The sequence below is a fragment of the Syngnathoides biaculeatus genome, chromosome 2 (genome assembly GCF_019802595.1).
Source record: "Syngnathoides biaculeatus isolate LvHL_M chromosome 2, ASM1980259v1, whole genome shotgun sequence".
Lineage (NCBI taxonomy): Eukaryota > Metazoa > Chordata > Actinopteri > Syngnathiformes > Syngnathidae > Syngnathoides > Syngnathoides biaculeatus.
The window spans coordinates 24037489-24060180 of NC_084641.1; the positions used below are offsets into that span (position 1 = coordinate 24037489).

Below are 22692 nucleotides of genomic sequence, written 5' to 3' on the forward strand. Positions count from 1 at the left end.
GGAAGCTGTCCAGGACCACGATGCCCCCTCCACAGTGAACTGGATCTGGAACTGTTTTTGATGTTGGTCTGTTGCACCATTTTTCCTCCACGGCTGGTTTGTGTGTTTTTCCCAAACAATTCAATTTTGGTCGTCTGTCCACAGAATATTTTTCCAAGCTGCAGTGTTTTTGCCTCCCGCCGCCAGACAAAAATAGCTACTTCCTTGATGTTTTCCCCCAAACACCATCCATTTTTAATTTTTTTAAGCATAGTAAACTTGTCACTTGTCATGTTAGCATGTGTCAGTGATTTCAATAAGTTTACATCCTGACACTAGGATTGTTTTATTTCATTTTTATCACCGCGATGGCCACCCCCTAAGAAGAGAAGCAATGGTCTGGCTGAACTCTCGCCATTATGAGACAATTTGTTTAACCCCTGACTGATGGACATCCAGACTTTTAGATATACTTTTGTAACCTTTTCCAGCTACAGAAAAGTCAAGAATTTTTAATGGGAGGTCTTCTGAGAGCCCTTTTGAGCGATCCATGGAACACATGAGGCAATGCTGAACTTCTTGACAAGGAAAATTGTCAAATGGTGTGTTTTCTAGTGGCCTGAGCCACACCACCAACCTTGTCTCAATAATTAAAATTCAGAATCGCTCACACACGACTCTGATTAACTCTTAGAAAATCAGTAGACTAGAGCGCAGGTGCAAAACTCAAGGCCCGGGGTCCCAGATTCGGCCAGGCACGGGATTTTACGTGGCCCGCGGAGGCAGCTCATTTGTGTCAACTTCCGTGATTCTTGTGTGGATTTTTACAAACATTTGAAGTCATCATGTATCAGAAATAACAATGTTGAGATATTGTAAGTGGGTGGCGCGGTGGGGCAGCTGGAAAGTGTTGGCCTCACAGTTATGAGGGCCGAGGGTTGAATCCTAGCTCCCCGTGACCCTCGTGAGGATAAGCAGCAAAGAAAATGGAAGGATGGATATTCTAAGCATTTTTGTGTGACCAAACATGAACAACATTTGAAAACCCATTAAGCTTGATTTCTGATACCAAAACTAGTTCATAAATTTCATAAACACGATGAGGTGGTTTCGCAGTCCTAACGGCTTTAAAATGAAGATCAAACTACATTTTATGGAGAAATTTTATAAATTGGCGGCACGGTGGATCAGGTGTAAAGCGTTGGGCTCAGAGTTCTGAGGACCCAGGTTTGATCCCTGGCCCACCTGTGTAGGGTTTGCATGTTCTCCCCGTGCCTGCGTGGGTTTTCTCCGGGCACTCCGGTTTCCTCAGACATCCCCAAAACATGCAACATTAATTGGACATTCTAAATTGCCCCTAGGTGTGATTTTGAGTCCGACTGTTTGTCTCTATGTGCCGAGCGATTAACTGGCAACCGGTTCAGAGTGTACCCTGCCTCCTGCCCGTTGATAGCTGGAATAGGCTCCAGCACTCCCGCAACCCACGTGAGGATAAGCGGCAAAGAAAATTGATGGATGGATGGATGGATGAATGGATATTTTTGTGTTACCAAATATGAACAATAGTTGAAAAGCCATTAGGCTTGATTTCTGATTCCAAAACTAGTTCATAAATTTCATAAACATGATGAGGCGGTTTCATAGTTGTAACGGCCCTCTGAGGGAAACCGTAACTACAATGTGGGCCGCGACAAATATTTGTTTGACACGCCTGGACGAGAGGTTCACGAACTTTACCTCAAAGGAAAAACAGTGTTAGTTTCATAGTTTTTATTTACTCTTGTGATTTTATATGAAGATCAAACTACATTTTATGGAGAAATTTTAGAAATTGGCAGCACGGTGGCTCAGCTGGTAAAGCTTGGCCCCACAATTCTGAGGACCCAGGTTTGATCCCGGTCCCACCTGTGTGGAGTTTGCATGTTCTCCCCGTGCCTGCGTGGGTTTTCTCCGGGTGGGCACTCCGGTTTCCTCCCACATCCCAAAAACATGCAACATTAATTGGACACTCTAAATTGCCCCTCGGTGTGATCTTGAGTGCGGCTGTTTGTCTCGATGTGCCCTGCGATTGGCTGGCAACCAGTTAAGATTGTACCCCGCCTCCTGCCCGTTGACAACTGGGATCGGCTCCAGCACTCCCCGCGACCCACGTGAGGATAAGCGGCAAAGAAAACGGATGGATGGATTTTATAATTTCCTGAGGGTCCGTGTAATTTTTCCTCCCACTCTATACATTGGGGGTGCTTTTCACGATCAATAGTGGAACTGATGGACAAGACAAACGTGAAACGAGCTCAAACGTGGGGAGTCTTTCATGCAGCTGCCAACACAAACTCCTGTCAGCGCTTTCGGGCAGGTATTCATCTCTTTATGTTACTGCAGAGCCGCTTTGAGAGTCAAGTCAATCACTTGTGGCCACCAAACGGAGGTTGTCACGGCGTATTTATAGCATTTCACGAAGCCTTTTCTTTGAAGAGCGTCTCGAAGGCTGAGATAGTAAAAGAGAATGGCTCGAGGACGATTCGAATGCGCCATGAAAAATCTTATATAGGGACTCCACATCCTTTAATGTACTCAAAGGATGAGTACAATAAGGATGACGGTGTATTTTATATTCACTTCATTTGCATACAGATGACACATCATCAGGAGCGACAACTTTGCGTTATGTCACTTTAACTGAATGTGACCTGGTTTTCCTATTTATGTTGTAACAAAGACAAATATAATGTAATTTTAAACGGAGCACAAACATTCTCGGGAGGTTAGAGAAGTGCGACGAAACCCAACAAAATGGCATTCATTCAAAAAGCTGAAATTGTGAAATTATAAACTCAGCACAGACTGGTAAGTCTGCGCACGAGTAGTGTAAAAAAAAACAAAAACAAAAGCCGTGTTAAAACTTTTCTTTATCTTATCAACCTTTGAATTATTACTAAAGTCCCCTGAAACGCACTGCACAACTGATTATTAGAATTACTACTTGTTTGTGAGAAATCGTGATTTTTTTTTCCTCCTCAGTAGTAAATAGATGTGAAAAAAATCACACGATCTCATATGACATAAGATAGATTGATTGATCGGTGTTTTCCTTCTCCTTAAAGCTCTAGAACAAAAGTAATGAAAGATTGAAGAAGAAACCTCCACATTGTCATTCTGCTTTGCCTGAAATGACAATTATGATAAATATCCTCAACCTGGCGAGATTTAAAGGTGACAGTTTGGAATGAAGTAGCCAAGAGAGTCGCACCAATGAAAACTATGAGAGGAGGCGCGTGTACTGTTTTCATATTTTCCATTACGGTGATTCGAGTTACATGCTTGATAAACTGAGCCGTGACTGTCGGTACTCACTTTTTGTGCCTCTGTGTGTGCATCGGTCAGATACCCGCTTGGCGTGTCTGTTAGAGAGTTGATCTCTCCACCGCTGCCCTCGTCCAAGTCGCTGTCCTCATCCTGAGTTGAATCCCGCTTGTTGCTTAGAGCAACACAACAAGAAACGCTCTCCGTTTCCGTGACGCTGTCGTAATGATCCTCCTCATCAATGGCGTCCTCGTTGGGGAACGCTTCCCCTTCCGCGGCACAGGACGGACTGTCGATGCCGCTGTCCCGATTAGGGATCTTTATCTGCTCCGAGGAGTCCGGATTGTCCGCAAACCCGTGCGAGGAGCCCTCGTCGCGCTCCCCGTCATCAAGGCAACCGTCACCGTGCGTTATGTCCACCTCCACGTCCAACGCGGTGTCATCCGAGCCGTCCATTTGCATGGACGAGAGGCAGGACAGTTCGGGCACGTCATCGGTTCCCGCGGAGGGGAAGGTCGCGAGATTGCAAGGTTCCTCCGGAGCGGAGGACTCTCCGGCTGTCTTTGCCGCGGTGTCCTGGTCACAGGAGGAAGTGACGTCACATGCCGTGTCCATTCTAAGACACAGGTGCAGCTGGGAGCGGGGGAGTGCCCCCAAGATGGGCACCCTGGAAAGAAGAGAAAGCAGAGACTGCATGTGGGAAATTGAGAGAAATGATGACGTGACCGGTTCCAACGCCCCCAATGATGAAATAAACAAAGTGCGCTAATAGGAATCCCATGACTATAAAAGTCCGGATTTTAGACTCCCCGACGATGTTCTTACCTTGAATTTTCAAACCTCTCGATTAGCAGCCCCACCTTCTGAATTTCCCTCTGCGGCTGCGCTCCCACTGCAGGGGGCACAGCACTGGGTTTGGGTTTCGGCGGAGGCGGGGGTGCCGGGAGAGGCCTGCAGGGCGCCGGCGGGATCCTCTTGGGTTTCTTGTCTTGCCCGAGAGCGAGCAGGTGCGCCGGTTTAGGGGGCACTAGAGGAGCACATGCCCAGATAAGGCAAGAAAAATAGAGCATGAGGTTGCACTCATCAATCGTGTATGATGTAAAAATCCAAGTGAGAAAATCTCCATGGCTATTCCCGAGAAATAAGACTGCCCGCTGCTAGCTTGTTAACACCCTGAAGGGGGAAAAAACAACAACGAGAAACAAAACAGAGCAACGCTGCACTACGACTTCAGCTTTCGGACGACTTCCTCATTTTTAAACAGGATACCGAGGCGTGTGTGCTCGTGAGCCACCAGAGTGTGTTGCATCGAAGTTAGAAAAGATACGCAGACACATTGGATTATCTTGAGTATGCATGCGGCTCCGAAACATCCCTGCTCACTGTCACATTTGACAAGCGTGGCGAGTTTCGACAATTTGTGCCACGCTATTGTTGATAGCGAGCTTCCTCGGTGTATCGTCTTGTCTTCATTATCCAGTTGCATTACTGCAAAGATAAATGTGACTGTCAAAACAGTACAACTGAAGGAAGAAGCAGCTAAAAATATACTGTATGCTGAATATAGGATGATACAGAATTGTGTTCTATTCTCCCAAAGAAGTACTTTTTGGGATAAAAAAAAAAATGTATCCCAAATGAAATGCTTTAAATGCAGATTCTGAAGTTGAAATGTACTTTACAATTTCTGCAATAACAAATTAGACAACTGCACCAACAACTGGTCCGTATTGCACAAATGAGGTATTTTCACACTGTCGCAGTTTCTCTTAGTCTGGGTGTGTGTTTGCGATAATTTGGAAACTGATTGTATATATTCCCATTTTATAGGTGGGTGATTTCAGATGGGCGGCACGGCGGGTCAGCGGGTAAAGCGTCGGCCTCACAGTTCTGAGGACCCGGGTTCGATCCTGGCCCAACCTGCGTGGAGTTTGCATGTTCTTCTCCGTGCTTGCGTGGGTTTCCTCCAGGCACTCCGGTTTCCTCCCACATCCCAAAATCATGCAACATTAATTGGACACTCTAAATTGCCCCTAGGTGTGAATGTGAGTGTGGCTGTTTGTCTCGATTTGCCCTGCGATTGGCTGGCAACCAGTTCAGGGTTTACCCCGCCTCCTGCCGCTTGACAGCTGGGATAGGCTCCAGCGCTTCCCGCGACCCTCGTTGGGATAAGCGGCAAAGAAAATGAGCAGATGGATGATTTAGGATGACATTTTTCTGTTGCTTGTTAATCCTTACTGAATTGCTAAGATTAGAAAAAAAAACTATAACTTAACACTATAAATGCATCCTTTCAAGGCTCAAACTGATACAATTTTGAAATCCACTCAAACAATTTTTGGACTAACAAGTATAAAAGAAAAGTGAAACAGGAGGATATACAATCAATGTTATTTTAACACAGCAGCAAACCGTACCGTGGCTGAATGTAGGCCACTTGAAATTTGAGGCCAAGTGTACTGTCGGTTCCACTGTGGTTTTCTAAAGTTCCCCAAACACAACACATGTTCATAATTAGCATTCATCAAAGATGTCACAACAATCTCACGGGAGCCTCTGGCTCGCTTCGAGCAGCAGCTTGAATTGAGGTGACCTAGTGAGCAGAGTGAGTGACGGCATGAGGCCAGCGAACAGACACCTACGCATTTTTTTGCCGGACAAAAAAAAGAGAAAACACGTTGACGTCGGAATGTCGACAGAAGTGGTCCCTGGCCGTGTTGCAGTGCTTTACCTTGGGGTTTCTGTGGAGCTGGCGGTCTCGGGGATGTGGACGGCTGGGGCCGCGGTTTGATGGCGGGCTTCTCGTGACATGATCCTTTTTTTAGCAGCTGCGGAGAACACAGGTAATCCGCTGACCCATACTGGTACTGCAGGGGGGCGGCAGGGAGGTCTGAGGAGAAAAAAGGTGAAGAAAGACGGGTGAGGTGAGATTCATCTCAACGGGCACGCAAAGTAGCCATAAATAAACACGGGAGCGTGAGTTTGTGGGGGGAGCACTGGAGGCGCGTGACCTTGAGCTCAGTGTGTGTTTTCGGGATTATGTTGAGTGGGGAGGCAGAGCCACCGCATTGATCGGCCCTACCGGCCTGAGGCAGCAGACTGAGCTGCAGATTGGTATCTGATTGACTCGGTTTAATCTTCTCAGGAATGCACGAACTAAGTCGACATGAGATTGTTTGACTGGCAAATGGCACAAATACTCTCACCACGAGTGGATAAAATTGTCGGTACTACACTGTTGATGACAGAAAACCCCATAGTGGTCACGGAGATAACTTGGATCTGAGAAAAATCATTTAAAAAAATGGAATGATGACTGGGAAAAATGATAAATAAAAACTGAATGATGGATGAAGACCAGACATTGCTTTTGAATTAAAAAACAAATCTCATTAAACGAAGTATTTTTCCTACTCTGGACCAAATTGCTCCAATTGTCTCAGTTTTGGAGGGTGCTTTCTCCAGAAAGCATGTTTCAGCTCTTTCCAAAGATGTTCTATAGGTGCCAGTTCAGGGCTCGTAAAAGGCCAATTCGGAATAGCCCGATGTTTTGCTCTTACCCATTCTTGGGTTGTTTTTAGATACAGTATATGTTTTAGGTCATTATTCTGTTGAAAGACCGAGACCAAGCTTTCTGTCTCTGGGCAGCACATTTCTCTCTACAACACCCTGATAGTCTTGAGATTTGATTGTACCCTGTACAGATTCAAGACACCCTGTGCCAGATGTAGCAAAGCAGCCCCAGAACACAACAGAATCTCATCTGTGTTTCAGCTTCACAGTAGTGTTCTTTTATTGGTATGCTTCCTTTTTGCATCTGTGAACATACACCTCATGTGCCTTGCCAGAAAGTTCCAGCTGTTACTTGTTTGTTGCACTTGTTCCCTGCTCTTTTGTTAACATTCCTAGTGTCCGTCTCTTCAATTTGTCATCAATTTTCCTCCTGTGGCCACATCCAGAGCGGTTGGCTACATTCCCGTGGAATTTAAATTTCAGAGTAATATGTGCAACCATAGTCACAGGAACATCAAGTTGCTTAGAAATTCTTTTTAAGCCTTAACTTGACCACACTTGTGTCTAATTTTCTTTCTAATCTCCTGAGACAACTCTCCTTCACTTCCTCAGGTCCATGTTTGGGATGCTACGCACCATGTCACCAAACACTATAGTGATTACTTGTCACCCTTTAAATTGACTGACTGACTGATTGCAAATTTGAAGACACCTCAGATGATAATTCCGGGACATAGTGTAATCTTCAAAATAATAGCAAAACAAAAAACAAAAAAAAAAAAAACAGAATAATCCACATTTTCTGTATATATTTTTTATTGCTACGTGTGAGATAAGTGACCACTAGGTGCGGTAGATTGTCAGAAAACCAAGACTCAGCATTCATGATGTACACACTCCCAAGGCTGTGACTTTGGGCAATTTGTTGAAAGGTGTGTTCCAAAAAATAACAGTGTGAAATTAAATCAGTGAGATCATCATTTCTGTGAAAAATATGTGAATCTTGTTGCCCCTATTTAAGGATGAAGCCAGCACCTGATGAACATGCATTTTTACTTGAAAGCCCGAGAAAAATGCATCCTTCAACACATTGTTCACAAGAACAAAACCTTATAACGAGGCTGTTCAGCTAAAATGATCTCTCTGCCTTAAAATGGAGAGCAAAATGGAGAGGAAAACACAGAGACACGTGGCGGAAAATGGAAGACAACCATCAAAATGGATGGCAGAATAACCACAATGGCAAAGGCTCAGCCAATGATCAGCTCCAGGATCATCAAAGACAGTCTGGAATTACCTGAAAGTACTGTGACAGTGAGAAGACGTCTGTGCGAAGCTAAACTATGTACAAGAATCCCCCGCAAAGTCCCCTGTTGAGAAAAAAAAAGGCATGTGCAGAAGAGGCTACAATTTGCCAAAGAACACATCAACTGAACGAAAGAGAAATGGAGAAACATTTTGTGGATTGATGGGAGAACTTTTTTTTTTTTTTTGGGTCCAGGGACCACAGACAGTTTGTGAGATGACCTCCTAAACTCTGAATTCAAGCCACAAGACACAGTGAAGACAGTGAAACATGGTGGTGGAACCATCGTAAAATGGGCAAGTTTCTCCTACTAAGGTGTTGGGACTATTTATCGCATACCAGGGATCATGGATCGGTTTGTGAATGTCAAAATACTTGAAGAGGTCATGTTGCTTTATGCTGAAGAGGACATGACCTTGAAATGGGTATTTCAACATGACAATGACCCCAAACACACTAGTAAACATGCAAAGTCTTGGTTCCAAACCAACAAAGTTTGTCATGGAGTGGCCAGCCCAATCCCCGGACCTTAATCCAATTGAGAACTTGTGGGTTAACATAAACAAAAAATGCTGTTTCTGAAGCAAAACCAAGAAATGTAAAACAATTGTGAAATGTCATTAGTCCTTGGGGGGTGGAATAACGGCAGCACAGTGGCGCAGCTGAAGAACGTTGGGCTAACAGTTCTGAGGGCCGGGGTTCAAGTCGTGGCCCTGCCTGTGTGGAGTTCGCATGTTCTCGTCGTGCCTGTTTGGGTTTTCTCTGGCCGCTGCGGTTTCCTCCCTTATCCCCAAAACATGCATTCATTGGAGACTCTAAATTGCCCCTAGGTGTGATTGTGAGTGCGACTGTTTGTCTCGATGTGCCCTGCGATTGCCCGGCAACCAGTTCAGGATGTACCCTGCCTCCTGGCCGTTGACAGCTGGCACTACCACAAACCTTCTGGGGATGAGTGACTCAGAAAATGGATGGATGGATGGATGGATGGATGGAGTGAAAAACAACTGAAAAGGGGCCACAAGTTGGTTGACTCCATGCCATACAGATGTGAAGCAATTACAAAAAAAAAAAAAAAAAAAAAAAAACTGTGTGCATACAACTAAATATTAGTTTTGTCATTGAAAGGCTTGGTAAATCCGAGAAACCAAAATAGTTTTGGTTTTGCAAAGTCAAGTGTTTTGTGTATATAATAAATCGTGGTTCTCGTTGTCTTTCTGAGAATCAACTGGACCTACTGGTAACTTGTTTGACATGTAGCAATAAAAAATATCCTGAAAACGTGGATTAATCTGGTCAGTCACATTGGACTGATATTAATTTCATTAACCTGATTAATCATGTCCTTGTGTTCAAATTATTTTCAACCTTTTTGCAGGGGTATCTTAGTTTTTTCTTGGTCTGGTTCATGTGTTGTTGTTTTTTTTCTTCTGTTGAGCCACAATTCAAAAGCAATGTCTGATTTTCATTGATTAATTTTCATTAAATTTTTATACATGACTACTTTTTTCTGATTTAAATTATTTCGGTGGGGTTGGGGGGGGGTGCCAACATTGTTATCCCCATGTGTTTAATTGAACCTTGCAGATTTAGCTTAAAAGGAATTTGAGGGGCCCGTTTTGTCTCATTACGCTATTACAGGAAGTGAAAAGTGCTCAGAAAACCCAAGTATTACAAATGTTTTCTGTCCTTCATTACGTAATATGTTTTTGTGTGTTTGCCAAAATGAGCCCATTAGCTTTGGAAAATAACTAGGTCAAATTAGGGTGGCGATCAACAGAGAAAAACAAAAATATGACAAGAGGACTGTGCCAAATGGAGAGAATGTTTGTCGATGAGTGAAAGGAGAACAAATTAACTATTAGCAATCACAATGATTTCTGTGAAGTCCAATTTATGTATTATCATATGAGTTTGAGAGTTAAGGTAGCAAGCTATTGTAAAACTGCTGCCGTAAGAACAATACTGAATACAAGTTTAAAACACGTTTCAGTGAGGCGGGCCCCCTGAGTTTGACGATTAAAGTTTATTTAACATTGTTTATACAATACAAACTGATAGTGTAGTGGTACACACGTCTGCCTTTGGTATGGGCAGCGTAGGTGTCGATTCCCGCTCAGAGATGGCGTCGATATCTGCCCTGTGACTGACTGGCGACCAGTTCAGGGTGTCGTCCGCCTTTCGCCCAAAGCTAGCTGGGATAGGCTCCAGCTTCCCTGCAGCCCTTGTGAGGATAAGCGGCTTGGATAAATGACATGACATGAGCATGCAACACAACGGAGCATAGGGCAAGTAAATCGGTCTCTCTGGAGAGGCTTCCGGGTTTGAATATTGACTCTGAGATTTGAGCGGACTTCGCGTATTGCTTACGTGAGTTTTCTCTGGGTACCCTGGTTTCCTCTCACATTCTGGAAAAACTACACATCGTACGCACGTAACGGCTTTAAATTAGCGATGGGTACCAAAATCATCCCTTTTTGGGGGGTGCTGAACAAATTCAGTTCTCCCGAATACTGATTCAAGACGGTCTCGACCCTAGAGCTTTCGACTTTACAACAACACCAGTCCCCCGTCTGCCATCTTGTCTGGCGAATGCTTGTTCATGTTTGTGCGCCGGGAGTATCTTTGCATTTTTTGCCCTCCTTTTTAGACATTATTGCCCCAAAGAAGAAGGCTGTGTCTTTTTGCAATGCTTCTGCAGCCAAAAGCAAATCCATTACCATGGAAACCAAGCTCAAGATCATAAAAAATTGAACACCAACACCACCAAGGCGTCAGTCGGTCGACCATGGTGGCAATTATTAAAGACAAAGCCCGTATTTTAGCGCATGTGAAGGGTTCCGGTCCCATGTCGGATACAATGATCACAAAACAAGGTTCTTTGATACTTGTCGATAGAGAGGATTGAGGACCAGGTTCCTTCGTTATAGCTAAGCCCAGCCTCCCCTTCCTCTTCTCCATCGACCTCTAAGCAGCAATGCTAAGTACATCACCTTGTTTATTTCAATGTATTTGTTTTTTATACAAAGTATTTTCATGTATTTCCTGACTTTAATGGTGAAATCCGACTTAAGTTGAAATTCGAGTTAAGTTGCTGTTATAGGAACGGATCTCAGTCGTAGACCGAGGACTCCCTGTACCATATTTCTGTGCCTAATTTTGACTGTGCGGGCAGGTCGGAGCGGACGAGTTGGCCATTTTCCACGCTGCACTTGAAGCGCATTTAATGACGTCAATTACAACATGGTTTGGACATGCTCGAAAACATGGTGGAAAAGTGGAGGGGACCCTGCTCGGAAAGTTACAGAAACAGCACCTCCACCACTGAGTAAGTACGCAGTGGAGTTGCTTCCCTGAGAGTCACAAAGCACAACGGTGAGTGGCCAGCAGAGCTAGGAGTGTAGCAGCCGACTGGTCCAGCTTCAGAATCATTGATATTTAATTGGCCAAGTGTGTAAAAACACACAAGGAATTTGTCTCTGGCAGTCAGTGCCGCCCTCGTATGACATTCAGAACAAAGAACAAAAGAGACATTCAGTTAATAGGAACGATTCCTTATAAGAGCCACAGATGTGCAAGATGCAAAGTCTTCTTCACTTAGGACAGAGTGCATCAACGCCCCACATTATGTTAGGCTTATACAGCGTGCCCTTACCCGTTCGCAGTACCCGTTATAGACCCGTTACAGTCCAAGTGGCTGTCCAGCTAAAGGGCCCAGAGGGGAGCCACACAGGTGAGTCCCGCGAGTTTGCAAGTAAATAGCAGAAAGCTAACGGCTGCTTAACTGCTTGCATGGATAAGATCCAAATCACCGGTGACCCTAAAGCGAGGGAAGGATGGATGGATGGATGGATGGATGGATGGATGGATGTAAAGAAAAAACTGTATGTAGCAGGAATATGATCGCCCTGACACTGCCTGACCCTTGTAAAACAATGAAGAGACACAATGGCTCCCTCTACAAGAAAGCGCTTTGAAAACGGTGTGAGTAAAACGACGGACTGATGATTCCAATTACGCCATCTTGTGTGTCATAGAGGTCAGAGAACACAGGTGATACCTGAAGCATGGATTTTTTTACATCGTTAATTTAGCCGATTGGTCTAAGGGTGGTGGGGACGTCATTGGAAACCTATCCATTGCTAACAATACTACTACATGGATTATGTAGTCATATTCTGGCCTGTGAATCTGCAAAAAGTACCGTTGAAACAAATCCAAAATGGGACAGAGCCTCCACAGAAACATAATTGTTTTTGTTTTTTTTCCAAGATGCTCCAGTCAGTAGAAGAAGAGAATTCTCTCAGTAATGAGTCCCGTTACGCCTTCGGCCCCATGTGGCACGCTTGAGGCTTTCCCAGCATTTTTTGCTCTGTGGCATAATAAGAAGCGTGCTAGGATAGAAAGATGTTCTCGCCGAGCTCTCACACACTATTAATGCATGTGAACCCCCCCCCCCCAAAAAAAAAAAAAAAAAACACGTGTATTATTAGCACACCATTAATTAGATGCCACAAGTAAATTTGAGTCAGAGGAGAAACGCTTTAACCAAGTCAACATGCATGTTTCACAACTCTCACCAAAAAGTGCGACCTGGGACATTCTGGGGTTGCGACAGGGAAAAACAAGAATGGAATATGGTGACAGCAAAGGGGTCGATACACATGGCAACGCTTCGTGGCCTAAAAAATCTGGCCCACATACCAAAGCACGAAACAGAAACTCGAGCACAGAGATAAGTGATGCAGCAGATTGTTTTTCCCAAATGAAGTGGATTGGAAGCAGCACAGCAGCGGAGTGGTTAGCGCAACGCCTCACGGTTGCAAGGTTGGCGCTTCAAATCCAGACTCCAGGCTCCCTGTGTGGAATTTGCATGTGTTCCTGTGCTCGCGTATTTTCTCCGGGTACTCCTGCTTCCTGACGCATTAAAAAAACATGCATGTGAGGTTCATTGAAGACATTGAATGTGTGCATGTGTGGGTGTGTGTGTTAAAAATAAAATTATGCTCACATGGGAACAAGAACTCTGACTGACACTGAATGTATGTCATTCTAAGAGGGATTTTCTACCCATAAACAATAAAAGAAACGGGGATAAAGGTTCATTAATTTACTCCGCTCAGCCGGTTATTGAGAGAGGAATGAATGGGACAATTATGCAGGAATTACACATCTGAGAACCATTACTGGCACCGAGCGCTACTGGCTGCACATCACCGTGACAACCGTCCGTTGCTCCAAATGTTGAAGCCCCTCTTCTCCGCGTATTAATTAAGTGAAACAATAACAGGTAACAATAACGTTTCATCTCATGTTTGTGATGCAATACATGCGTCTATCTCCATATAAGAGGACGGAGACCTGAAAAATCATTTCGTGTTTTTTTTGCCACGCTTTCTGAACCTTCATGAAAAAGTGTTCCTCAACGATTGTTATTGCGTCAAATTAGAGCACATTGTATTTTGACGCAATTGTCCTCCTGTCATAATTAAGAGTGTGCGAACTATAACAAATCCCTGAAGTATCCTCACAAATACATGAGGCGATCTTGATGCTGGCCTTTGTTTGGACCATATTTCACACTACTTTAATTGTAAAGTCTTCATTTCTGTGAAAGCCCCAGAAACATGTGCAGCTCAAGGTGTTGCACAGACCTCGCTGGTTGTCAGTCACTAGTGTCAACACTTGGGGGACCCCCTCAGAGTCATTCACCACCCATTGTCCCTTCACTACAGGCAACCCACACACAGCCCTGTTTGGTAGACAGATCAGTGACACTCGGCAGTGTTTCTGCAGACGGACAGACAGACCTTCGGTCAGTCAACCGGATCGAACCCCTGCTGAGCAACCCAACCCTAGACTCATTGCTTCAACAGGACCTCACAACTAACCAAGACCAGGACATGTCAGCATTCTCATATATCACATTTCCCACAGGTGCTGGATGCATTACAACTTCCTTGTGGGTTCCTTCTACATCTGATCTACTGCTTTTCTCTGACCTGGTTCATATTGATCTTCTATCTACAGTCAGTCACCCTGAAAGACTCTTTACTCTTTAGCCTGGGCCACAGCCATGACAGAAGAAGCTGATGCAAAGATGATGAAAGGAACACCGTACAGTCAGAGATACCGTAAATTTTCCCGTATAATGCACTTCTTTTCTACACAAACAAACAAAACAATGCTGGGTTTTGATCATATGGGCACAAGCAAAATCATCCATTATAAAAATGTATTATACATTGGTACAAGCGTTTTCCAGAATTTTGAGGTCAACTTTGGGGCTCTATTGTACATGGGTGCACATTTAACATTAGAAATGACAGTAATGGCAAAAGTGAACTGCACTGAAACAAATCTTAGGTAAAATGGCAAGTCCAATAAGGATATAACATGACATCATTCCCATCTGACCCAAAGGTCAGCTTGAGGCCAGTCAACACAGCAAATGTAAGTGGAAGAATTCAAACCACACCACTTGAGCGGCATGGAGTATAGGTTTGAGGTTACGAGGGGATGTGGAGACATCAGATCACTGAGAATAGACACGAACAAACAGGATGGCACAGTGGATGTTGACCGGAGAAGCTGCGAGAAAAGTCAAGCCGCAGTGTAAAGCGGTGCTGAAGCAGCAAATGAGTTTAGCAGTGGAAGTGCAAATAGTTCCGTCTGCTTTCACTTCCGATAAATGGAACGTATCACAAAATGCAAAGCCCGTACATGGAATGTTCTTGATATATGCATATTGTGTCCATAAGAGACTACAGTCTGTTCAGTTCGTGAAGTCATATAAGAAAGTATTACAGCTTTATTATCAATTTCCAAACCATTCCCTACACATGTTCAAATTAAAATCTATTATAAACTGGCACATATAATAGAGATAAATAATTACCAACTATCTAACTAACTAACAAAAATACCATGATTACAGATTCAACTACACAGCTTGGAATAACTGTTTGTTTTGTTTTACTGGATACTGATCGGCCTGATCAGTATCGGCGGATAATTAGCCTTTTATGCTAATTGGCTTTCATGTCTTAATTCACTGATCCGATCAATGACGCTCCGCAAAAGACATTTAGTCCGCGTCGCCATCGTGTACAGTATTTTTCAATCCGAAAGCTTGTTTATTATTAGCCTTGTCACGTGTCTTTAGACACAGTATTGTAAATATCTGATAGCCAATGAAGTTATTAACAAAAAAAAAAAAGCATGTTGCTTATGTAGGACAGACAACACGTAATGTCTCCAGATGAGACTACAAAACAAATTTGGTCTTTCACGATTGCACTTTGTCAGACTAGTGCAATAAAATCTTGTACCACTGTATCTCATTTTTACGAGCATTGGGCTTTATCTTGTCAAACCAAACGCAACTGGGTACACTTGTTTCCACGGCCACGACGACAACAATCAATCATGTCGTGTGCATTATAGCAACAAAATGGGGAATAATGTGTGCTTGGGAGAGGACTTTAATTCCAAGGCTTGCTTGAGGTACAGAATGTTCGCGTACTTCTAATATGATAAGGCTCACAAGTAGGCAACGAAACGTAATGTAGCTTAGCAAGCTAGAGCTAAGTACCAGTGGTGACTCTACTTATGAACGTCTTTAGTAACAAAAAGCCCCCAAATTCCACCGAACGTAAACATCCTCTGTCTTGGTTTGTATGGCACGATAGAACTGCACTCCTATTGGCTAATGCCAGAGCATTTTCCTGGCATCCCCTTGGCTGGGAGGGACGTCAATCTTAACCTGATGCTTTTCATTTCCCTTGAAGACCAGACTGTCACCGATTCATGCTAGTGCTGTCACAAGCTGGCGCACATTGAAAAGAACAACTTTTTCACAACCTTTTCATTTGTTTTTTTGCAAGTTTATTCATCTTTCTTCACTGTGGGCCCCAAGAAATTATTGGAATTAAGTTGTGTGCATGTGTACGCTCGTACGTATGGTTCCTCTCTGCTGTCAAATGTTTGCCTCCTCCTCCGTCCCCCGTGATGCCTTTTGCTTGTCACTCACCCTTCTCTTCGCATAGTCGCCCAACGCCAAAGGTAAAAGAACATAATTTTCATTATTTACATTCTGTATTTTGAAGGCTTATTTTTGGAACGGCGTCAGGGAGCTTGGAACGGATTAAATGTAAAATTTGCTTTTACTTGCGAAAAATTTATATTACAAAACAACTTCAGGAACGGATTAATTTTGTAAGTAGAGGTACCGCTGTACCGGCTTTCTGTAGAATCATGTTCTACGGTTTTGGTGTGTGTGTGAAGTAATTTAATTACAATAAAGTCATTTCATTACAGTGTGTTAGCACCCATTATTTCTCTGATGTTGTAATGTTGGTTTGACCTGACTGATTAGAATACATGACCTGACGAGATGCGCAGATAACATGACACAAGTATGTACAGTAAATGAACAAGTCATTTAAACAGATACTTCGCTCCATATTGTGATCAGATCAGTGATTGGATTTCATTTGTATACTCATGAATAACTGTTTAGTTTGGAGAAAGCATCATATTCCATTAAAAACATTAAATTACAAAAATACGCATCGATTCAAAACATTTCCATCTACTGATTAAACCAAATTAAAGCAACGCTATACTCACGTGCATCCAAATTTGCTTTTCTAATGGGAAAACGTCATTCTATTCTGTCCTCCGATGCAACCACATCAAGATACCTATACAGCTCAAATCGCAAAGACTCTCAAAGTCAAAAAGCATCTTTCTTTAATGTGCCCTAAAAAAGAAATCTGCAGATGTGGTTCTTTCTCCGCCAGCGTCGATGATCTACATTGCTAATATAGTAAGTCGGTCATGGTGAACGTTTTGAAGAAAAACTCTTCGGTCGAAGCATAAATCCCACAGCATCTTGGCTGTTGCCCTTTCCGGGGCAGAAGAGAGAGCAGTCAGAGCGGCTAAGAATCAGGTCAAGAAGTAGTCTTTATTTATCTCATGTGTCCTTGGTGCCTGCACAGAAGAGAGACGGGATGGGTTGTGACACACTCACTGACCTGAGACCTTTTTCCAGCAGGATGACTCAAGGCCACCACGACTCAGCCGTCTCATGCAGCAGATGTCACGAGGACCAGTCAGACTTTACAGTAATAATGACAATGGCGGACAACACTAATAGACAACCACGCAACATTTTTCACCTTTGATCCGTGTTCAAAGCTTGTCTTTAAGACCGCATAGCATCATTTTACGAGAGAAGCAATGCTCACTTTTGTTGTCTGCAGTGAACTCGAGTAGCCCAGAGCACTACTGTAAAGGAGGCGGGCGCACATTAGCAATTAGGGCAGACACAAAAGACATCAAGAGCTGCCCATGGAGGAGACTGCTCAAGCGTCCCAGAAACTACTGAAGCCTAATGTAAGCGACTGTCAATGGAGGCTTTCACTGTGCAATGTTCAAAACCCAACTGGACGTTTAGCACAGAATGCAGGCCTGAAGCTGTGCAACGTGGAGCCAGTGCTCCCTGTCAGACCATTTCCATCGACAACACACCTCCGTTCCACTAACTCCCTGCTGGGAAGAAAAAGAAAAACAATACACTAGCTATTTCCATTGCCATTAGGGGTGGGGGGTCTGCTCCATGAGTCATCAGCATACAAAGTCCGAAATTGCATTTTCAAAAACAAATTACTATCATCCAGTGCCCTAAAAATACCGTATTATAATGCTGATGATGAAGTTTAATTTCCCCAAGGACTCTAAAGCTCATATAAACTATTGCGTGTTATATCATATTTTGATTGAAATAATTCAACTATCACAGCATTTTGAAAACCAGTCAAAGGCTAAGCAGTCAGTTCTTGGACCTCTCCTGTTCAGCCTGAATATGCTATCCTTGGGTCAACTTTTCCAGAACTTTAGTTTTGACTATCATAGCTACGCAGATGACACAAAGTTATATGTAGCACTGTCTCCAGATGGCTGTAGTTGAATTGAGGTGTTGTGCCACTGTCTAAAGCAAATAAACAACTGGATGGGCCAAAATGTCCTTCAACTAAACCACAACAAAACTGAGAAAATAGTTTTTGGCAATAAAGAAAGAAGGATTGCTGTTTGTAAATACTTTGACTCACGATCTTTAAAAAAATAAAGACCAAGTCCGAAACCTTGGTGTTCTGATAGAGTCCGACCTGACCTTCAACACTCAGATCAAATCAATCACAAAAACTACCATCTGAATAACAGCTCAAGGGTGAAGACTTGCAAGTGTCAAGCAGACCAGGAGAACCTCATCCATGCTTTTATCTCAAGTCGACTTGACTATTGTAATGGTCTTCTGACTGGGCTCCCCCAACAGCATTCAACAGCTGCAGCTCATTCCGAATACTGCAGCTTGGGTTGTGACCAGAAAAAAGCAGTTAGCGCATATAACTCCAATTCTAAAATTTTTACACTGGGGTTGTATAGATTTAAAAATTCTGCTTCTGGTCTATAAATCACTAAATGGTTTAGGTCTGACTAAATGAAAGAAATGCTAATGGAATACAAACCCCAGTAGGGCTCTGATATCAACTCGCTCAGCTCTAATAATGGAGAGGAGAATCCAAAGCAAACATGATGAAGCAGCATTTAGCAATTTTCCTACAAAAAAAAAAGAATAATTTGCCAACAGATGTGACGTCAGACCCAAGTGTGAATGTGAATGTCAGATTAAAAACTTTTTTTGGGTCATACGTTTTAGAGTACTTCCACTTTCCAGTGATATTTCTCGAACTTTATCAAATATTTTTATTTATGCATTTGAAGGCTTTCAATCATATAAACCGCATTGAGTTGCCTTGTCTATGAAATGTGCTGTACAAATAAATTTCCTTTGCTTTGGTTTGCGAAACATGCATTTGACTGCACAATGAATAAATTGACGATTTGCATGTTTGAGGACATGAACGGCAGCAACCTCTACATACATGAATGCTATCCACATTAAACATCCCATACAAGCATTCACACATAAAGATGGAGATGCACACACAATGTTTTGTCATAAAGCCTTTTAGCCAAAACTCAGCTACAGAGCTAATTGCGTAATTACTTCTACACAACTCAGTGTGATCTGCAAGCCCCAGTGTGACCGCAGTGGCTACCCTGAGCACTGGCAATTAAAACACCATTGACAGAGTGACAACACTTCCCAGAAAACCCCGAATGCACCCCGAACTGCCACTGAATGACGTACTCAGTTGCTAGGGCTGATCTATTTGAACCTATCCCACCAGAAAATGGGAGCAAAGGCTGCAATTCCAGATGCTATAGCACACTTTGTATTCAAAATATCAAGATAACCGATTATCCTCACAAAGCTCGCAAGTCACAAGTGCTGGAGCCTATCCCAGGCAACTTCAAGGGAAAGGGGGACTACACCCTGAACTGGAAACCAGTCAGTCGTAGGGGACAAAAACAGTCTCCAGTCCAGTGCTATGGTTTCTTTTGTGGCCAGAGGGTGACTATTCAACTGACATTTAAAGTATTTAAGTAGTTTATTTCACTAAGGACTCATCTAAAAAAAAAAAAAAACATTGGAAAGTTAATAGACGTAAGTAAGGGGCAACAAACCAGCAAAAAGACAGCCACAATTTCTTGTTGGTCAGGAGAAGAGAAACATTGAAAACAGAATCTTCATTCATGAAAAAAAATATGGTCAAATTGTGATAAAACCTGGTTTTATTTTGTCAGCACCCACAATAACGTCTTCAAATGCTCCTGCTCAAAGCACAAAATGATTATTTTCCCTAAAACCATGCAAATGTTAGCTTGTTGGCGGTAAATTAAACACACAATACGTCTTTAACGCCTGTTTTTGAACTGTGAAATCCATCCATCCATTTTCTCTGCCGCTTATCCTCACAAGGGTCACGGGGAGTGCTGGAGCCTATCCCAGCTCTCAACGGGCAGGAGGCGGGGTACACCCTGAACTGGTTGCCAGCCAATCGCAGGGCACATAGAAACAAACAGCCGTGCTCACAATCACACTTAGGGGCAATTTAGAGAATCCAATTAATGCATGGATGTGGGAGGAAACCAGAGTGCCCGTAAGAAAGCCACACAGGCACGGGGAGAAGATGCAAACTCCACAAAGATGGGTCTGGGATTGAACCCGGGACCTTAGAACTGTGAGGCCAAAGCTTTCCAGCTGATCCACCGTTCCGCCAACTGTAAAATGAAGCCGGAATATTTTCTCGCAATTTAAAGCAAATGTGCTAGCCACTGGTCTGCCACACGTACAACATCGATCTGACAATTTTCCGAGGCGCTTATCCTCACAGGGGTCGCGGGTGTTCTGGAGCCTATCCCAGCTGTCATCGGGCAGGAGGCGGGGTACACCCTGAACTGGTTTGCCAGCAAATTGCAGGGCACATAGGATTTGGCAATATTTCGCTATACCCCCGCCCGCGTGGCGTGTGTTGGCACTCGACTGAGAGGAAATGCCCACTGCACCACCTAGCATCTGCGTTCCAGGCAGGACGGACGTCAGCATGTGGATGGGAGCGTCCGCGAGTCCGCTGACAGCCAAAGTGTCCCGGCGCACATGAACCTAGCCCAGCACAGGTCAACAGGTCCCGTGTCCACCTGACCCCAAATAGGGTGTCGTCGTGACCGGGACTGGGTGGCGAAGGAAGACGAGAGATGGAGTGTGTCCGCCGTGTGTCGCTTTTCATCCGTGCTGCTGAGACAAAAGATCACTGTGTACTCACTGGGTCTCTTTTGACGTCGCAGTCATTTTCAAAATGTTAACTTGGCTGCGAAAAGGATAAGTCGGCAGTCTCAAATAATGATCCACTTAAAACTTCATAAATGAGTCCTTCCAGCACAAAGAACTAATTTTACAAAAACAGTCTTGCATGGAGCCTTTAATTGCCAACTCATACAAAATCCAGGGGCACACACAAATTAGTGTACAAGAGAAGCCTGTTCTAAAATCCAGGTGTACACGAGACAGACAAATAAAGGCTTCAATTTCCTCCCTAATGGCTTCAGTATTTCCCCTTTTCGGCAGCACCAACCACACTGCAGCCTTCGAGCCGTGCTAGCGGACTCACACAGTGGAAGCTTGTCTGGAAGAACTGAGTTAAGTTTTCTCGCCCATTCCAAAATGTTGGACCTTAGATCATTTGAAACATGTCTACGCACGAACCCTCGAATCACAGAACAGGAGATGCGCCTGCTGGTTTCAAAATCAAAGTAAGCGGGTCGTCGCCTTGAGTCAAAATCCTCTGTCAGACTGTCATTCTTCGATTCTGCTGTCTGCCGGACTAAGTTGTAGAAAGCCACGCTTCGACCACACGAAAGGGGAAGAAGAATTTAAAACATCGACCGGCTAAAGTACACAACGGAGATCACAAGGAACAGCTTTTCTGTCTGGCAATTTACCATGTATGGTAGTCGTCCGGGCGGTGCAAGCAGCTCCATGTGTGCACAGGTACCAAGATTCCATTTTACAAGGATGTAATAAAGTGCCCCCCCCCCCCCCCGCCCAACCCCCACCCCATCCCCCGTTGGGAATACTGCAGGAACGGAGTCTCCACTCAAACGCGCGTAAAGCAGGATATATGTTTTGAAACAGTCTGCAAGGGTGTGCACACCCCGGAACGGCCATCGAAACACACATTACACACACGCGCTCACACTTTGTCCTGCGAGAAAAACTATCTGGTGGCTGCCTTCCGGAAAGCCGTCTCTGTCCTTCTCTACGAGCACGACACGACCACAAAGACCGAAATCGGAACGGCGGGTTTAAAAAACACAATTAAGGGCTCTCTTATTTGCGAGGAAGCGCAATTTATCCGAGGCTAAATATGATTTCATTTGACAGCAGACGTGTCGTGTTTGAGAACGCCCGCTTTTGCGTGGGATTCCTCAGCCGGTCCTGTCGGATGTCAAAGTCCTATTCAAAGACAACATACATGCTTCAGTGGAGACAAGAGGGCTCCTAACACTTTCTGACTGACTGCCCACAACAAATGAGAAAGTAAATGGCGCATGCACGCAAAGGACACAATGCTGGGAAACGCACCACTTGTGTCTTCTTACTGTCCGATCAACAACACTGAAAAAACAAAAACAAACAAAAAAAGCTTAATGGCCTCCGGTGAAGAAGATGCATGCTGCCCACTTATTATCTAATCAATTGACCTCATTTGGAATGCCGATGCCTACGATTCGCAACACCTCAGGAAACACCATCAACGACCGGAAAAAGGCTAAACAGTAAAGCCGTAAGTATGATCATAATGGACACTAATTATGTGGATCCGGGGTCACCGTGGCAACAGCAGAACGATCAGTTTACCAAGCCAATCTCAATAATAGCATAGATAGTGTTCCACTAGATTCCATTTCAATATTTCAGCTTCAACGTTTGCATTTTGGCGCCTTCTTCACAGCTCGGCCCACATTACCACCAGCAACTCTGATCAAAATGGCTTCTTCCTCTTGATTCAGCCAAGAACGAAGAGCGGAAAAAAAAAAACCCCACTGGAATGATGTTCATGAGCTCCAAATTACAGGGAGTGGACCAAATAATAAAAATAAATACATTCACAATAGTGTGAGTA

The 22692-nt window shown here is 43.9% G+C and overlaps 1 protein-coding gene across 2 annotated transcripts in view; it reads right to left on the minus strand.

The window, feature by feature from the left end:
- Positions 1-22692, minus strand: part of fgd (faciogenital dysplasia) — a 70156-nt gene that overhangs the window by 17696 nt on the left and 29768 nt on the right. For both annotated transcript variants that reach the window (XM_061842421.1, XM_061842413.1), the window contains 3 exons: positions 6014-6172; positions 4108-4309; positions 3334-3949 (listed from right to left, as the gene is read on the minus strand). In XM_061842421.1, coding sequence (XP_061698405.1) covers positions 3334-3949; positions 4108-4309; positions 6014-6172 — 977 coding nt within the window. The remainder of the gene's footprint in view (positions 1-3333; positions 3950-4107; positions 4310-6013; positions 6173-22692) is intronic.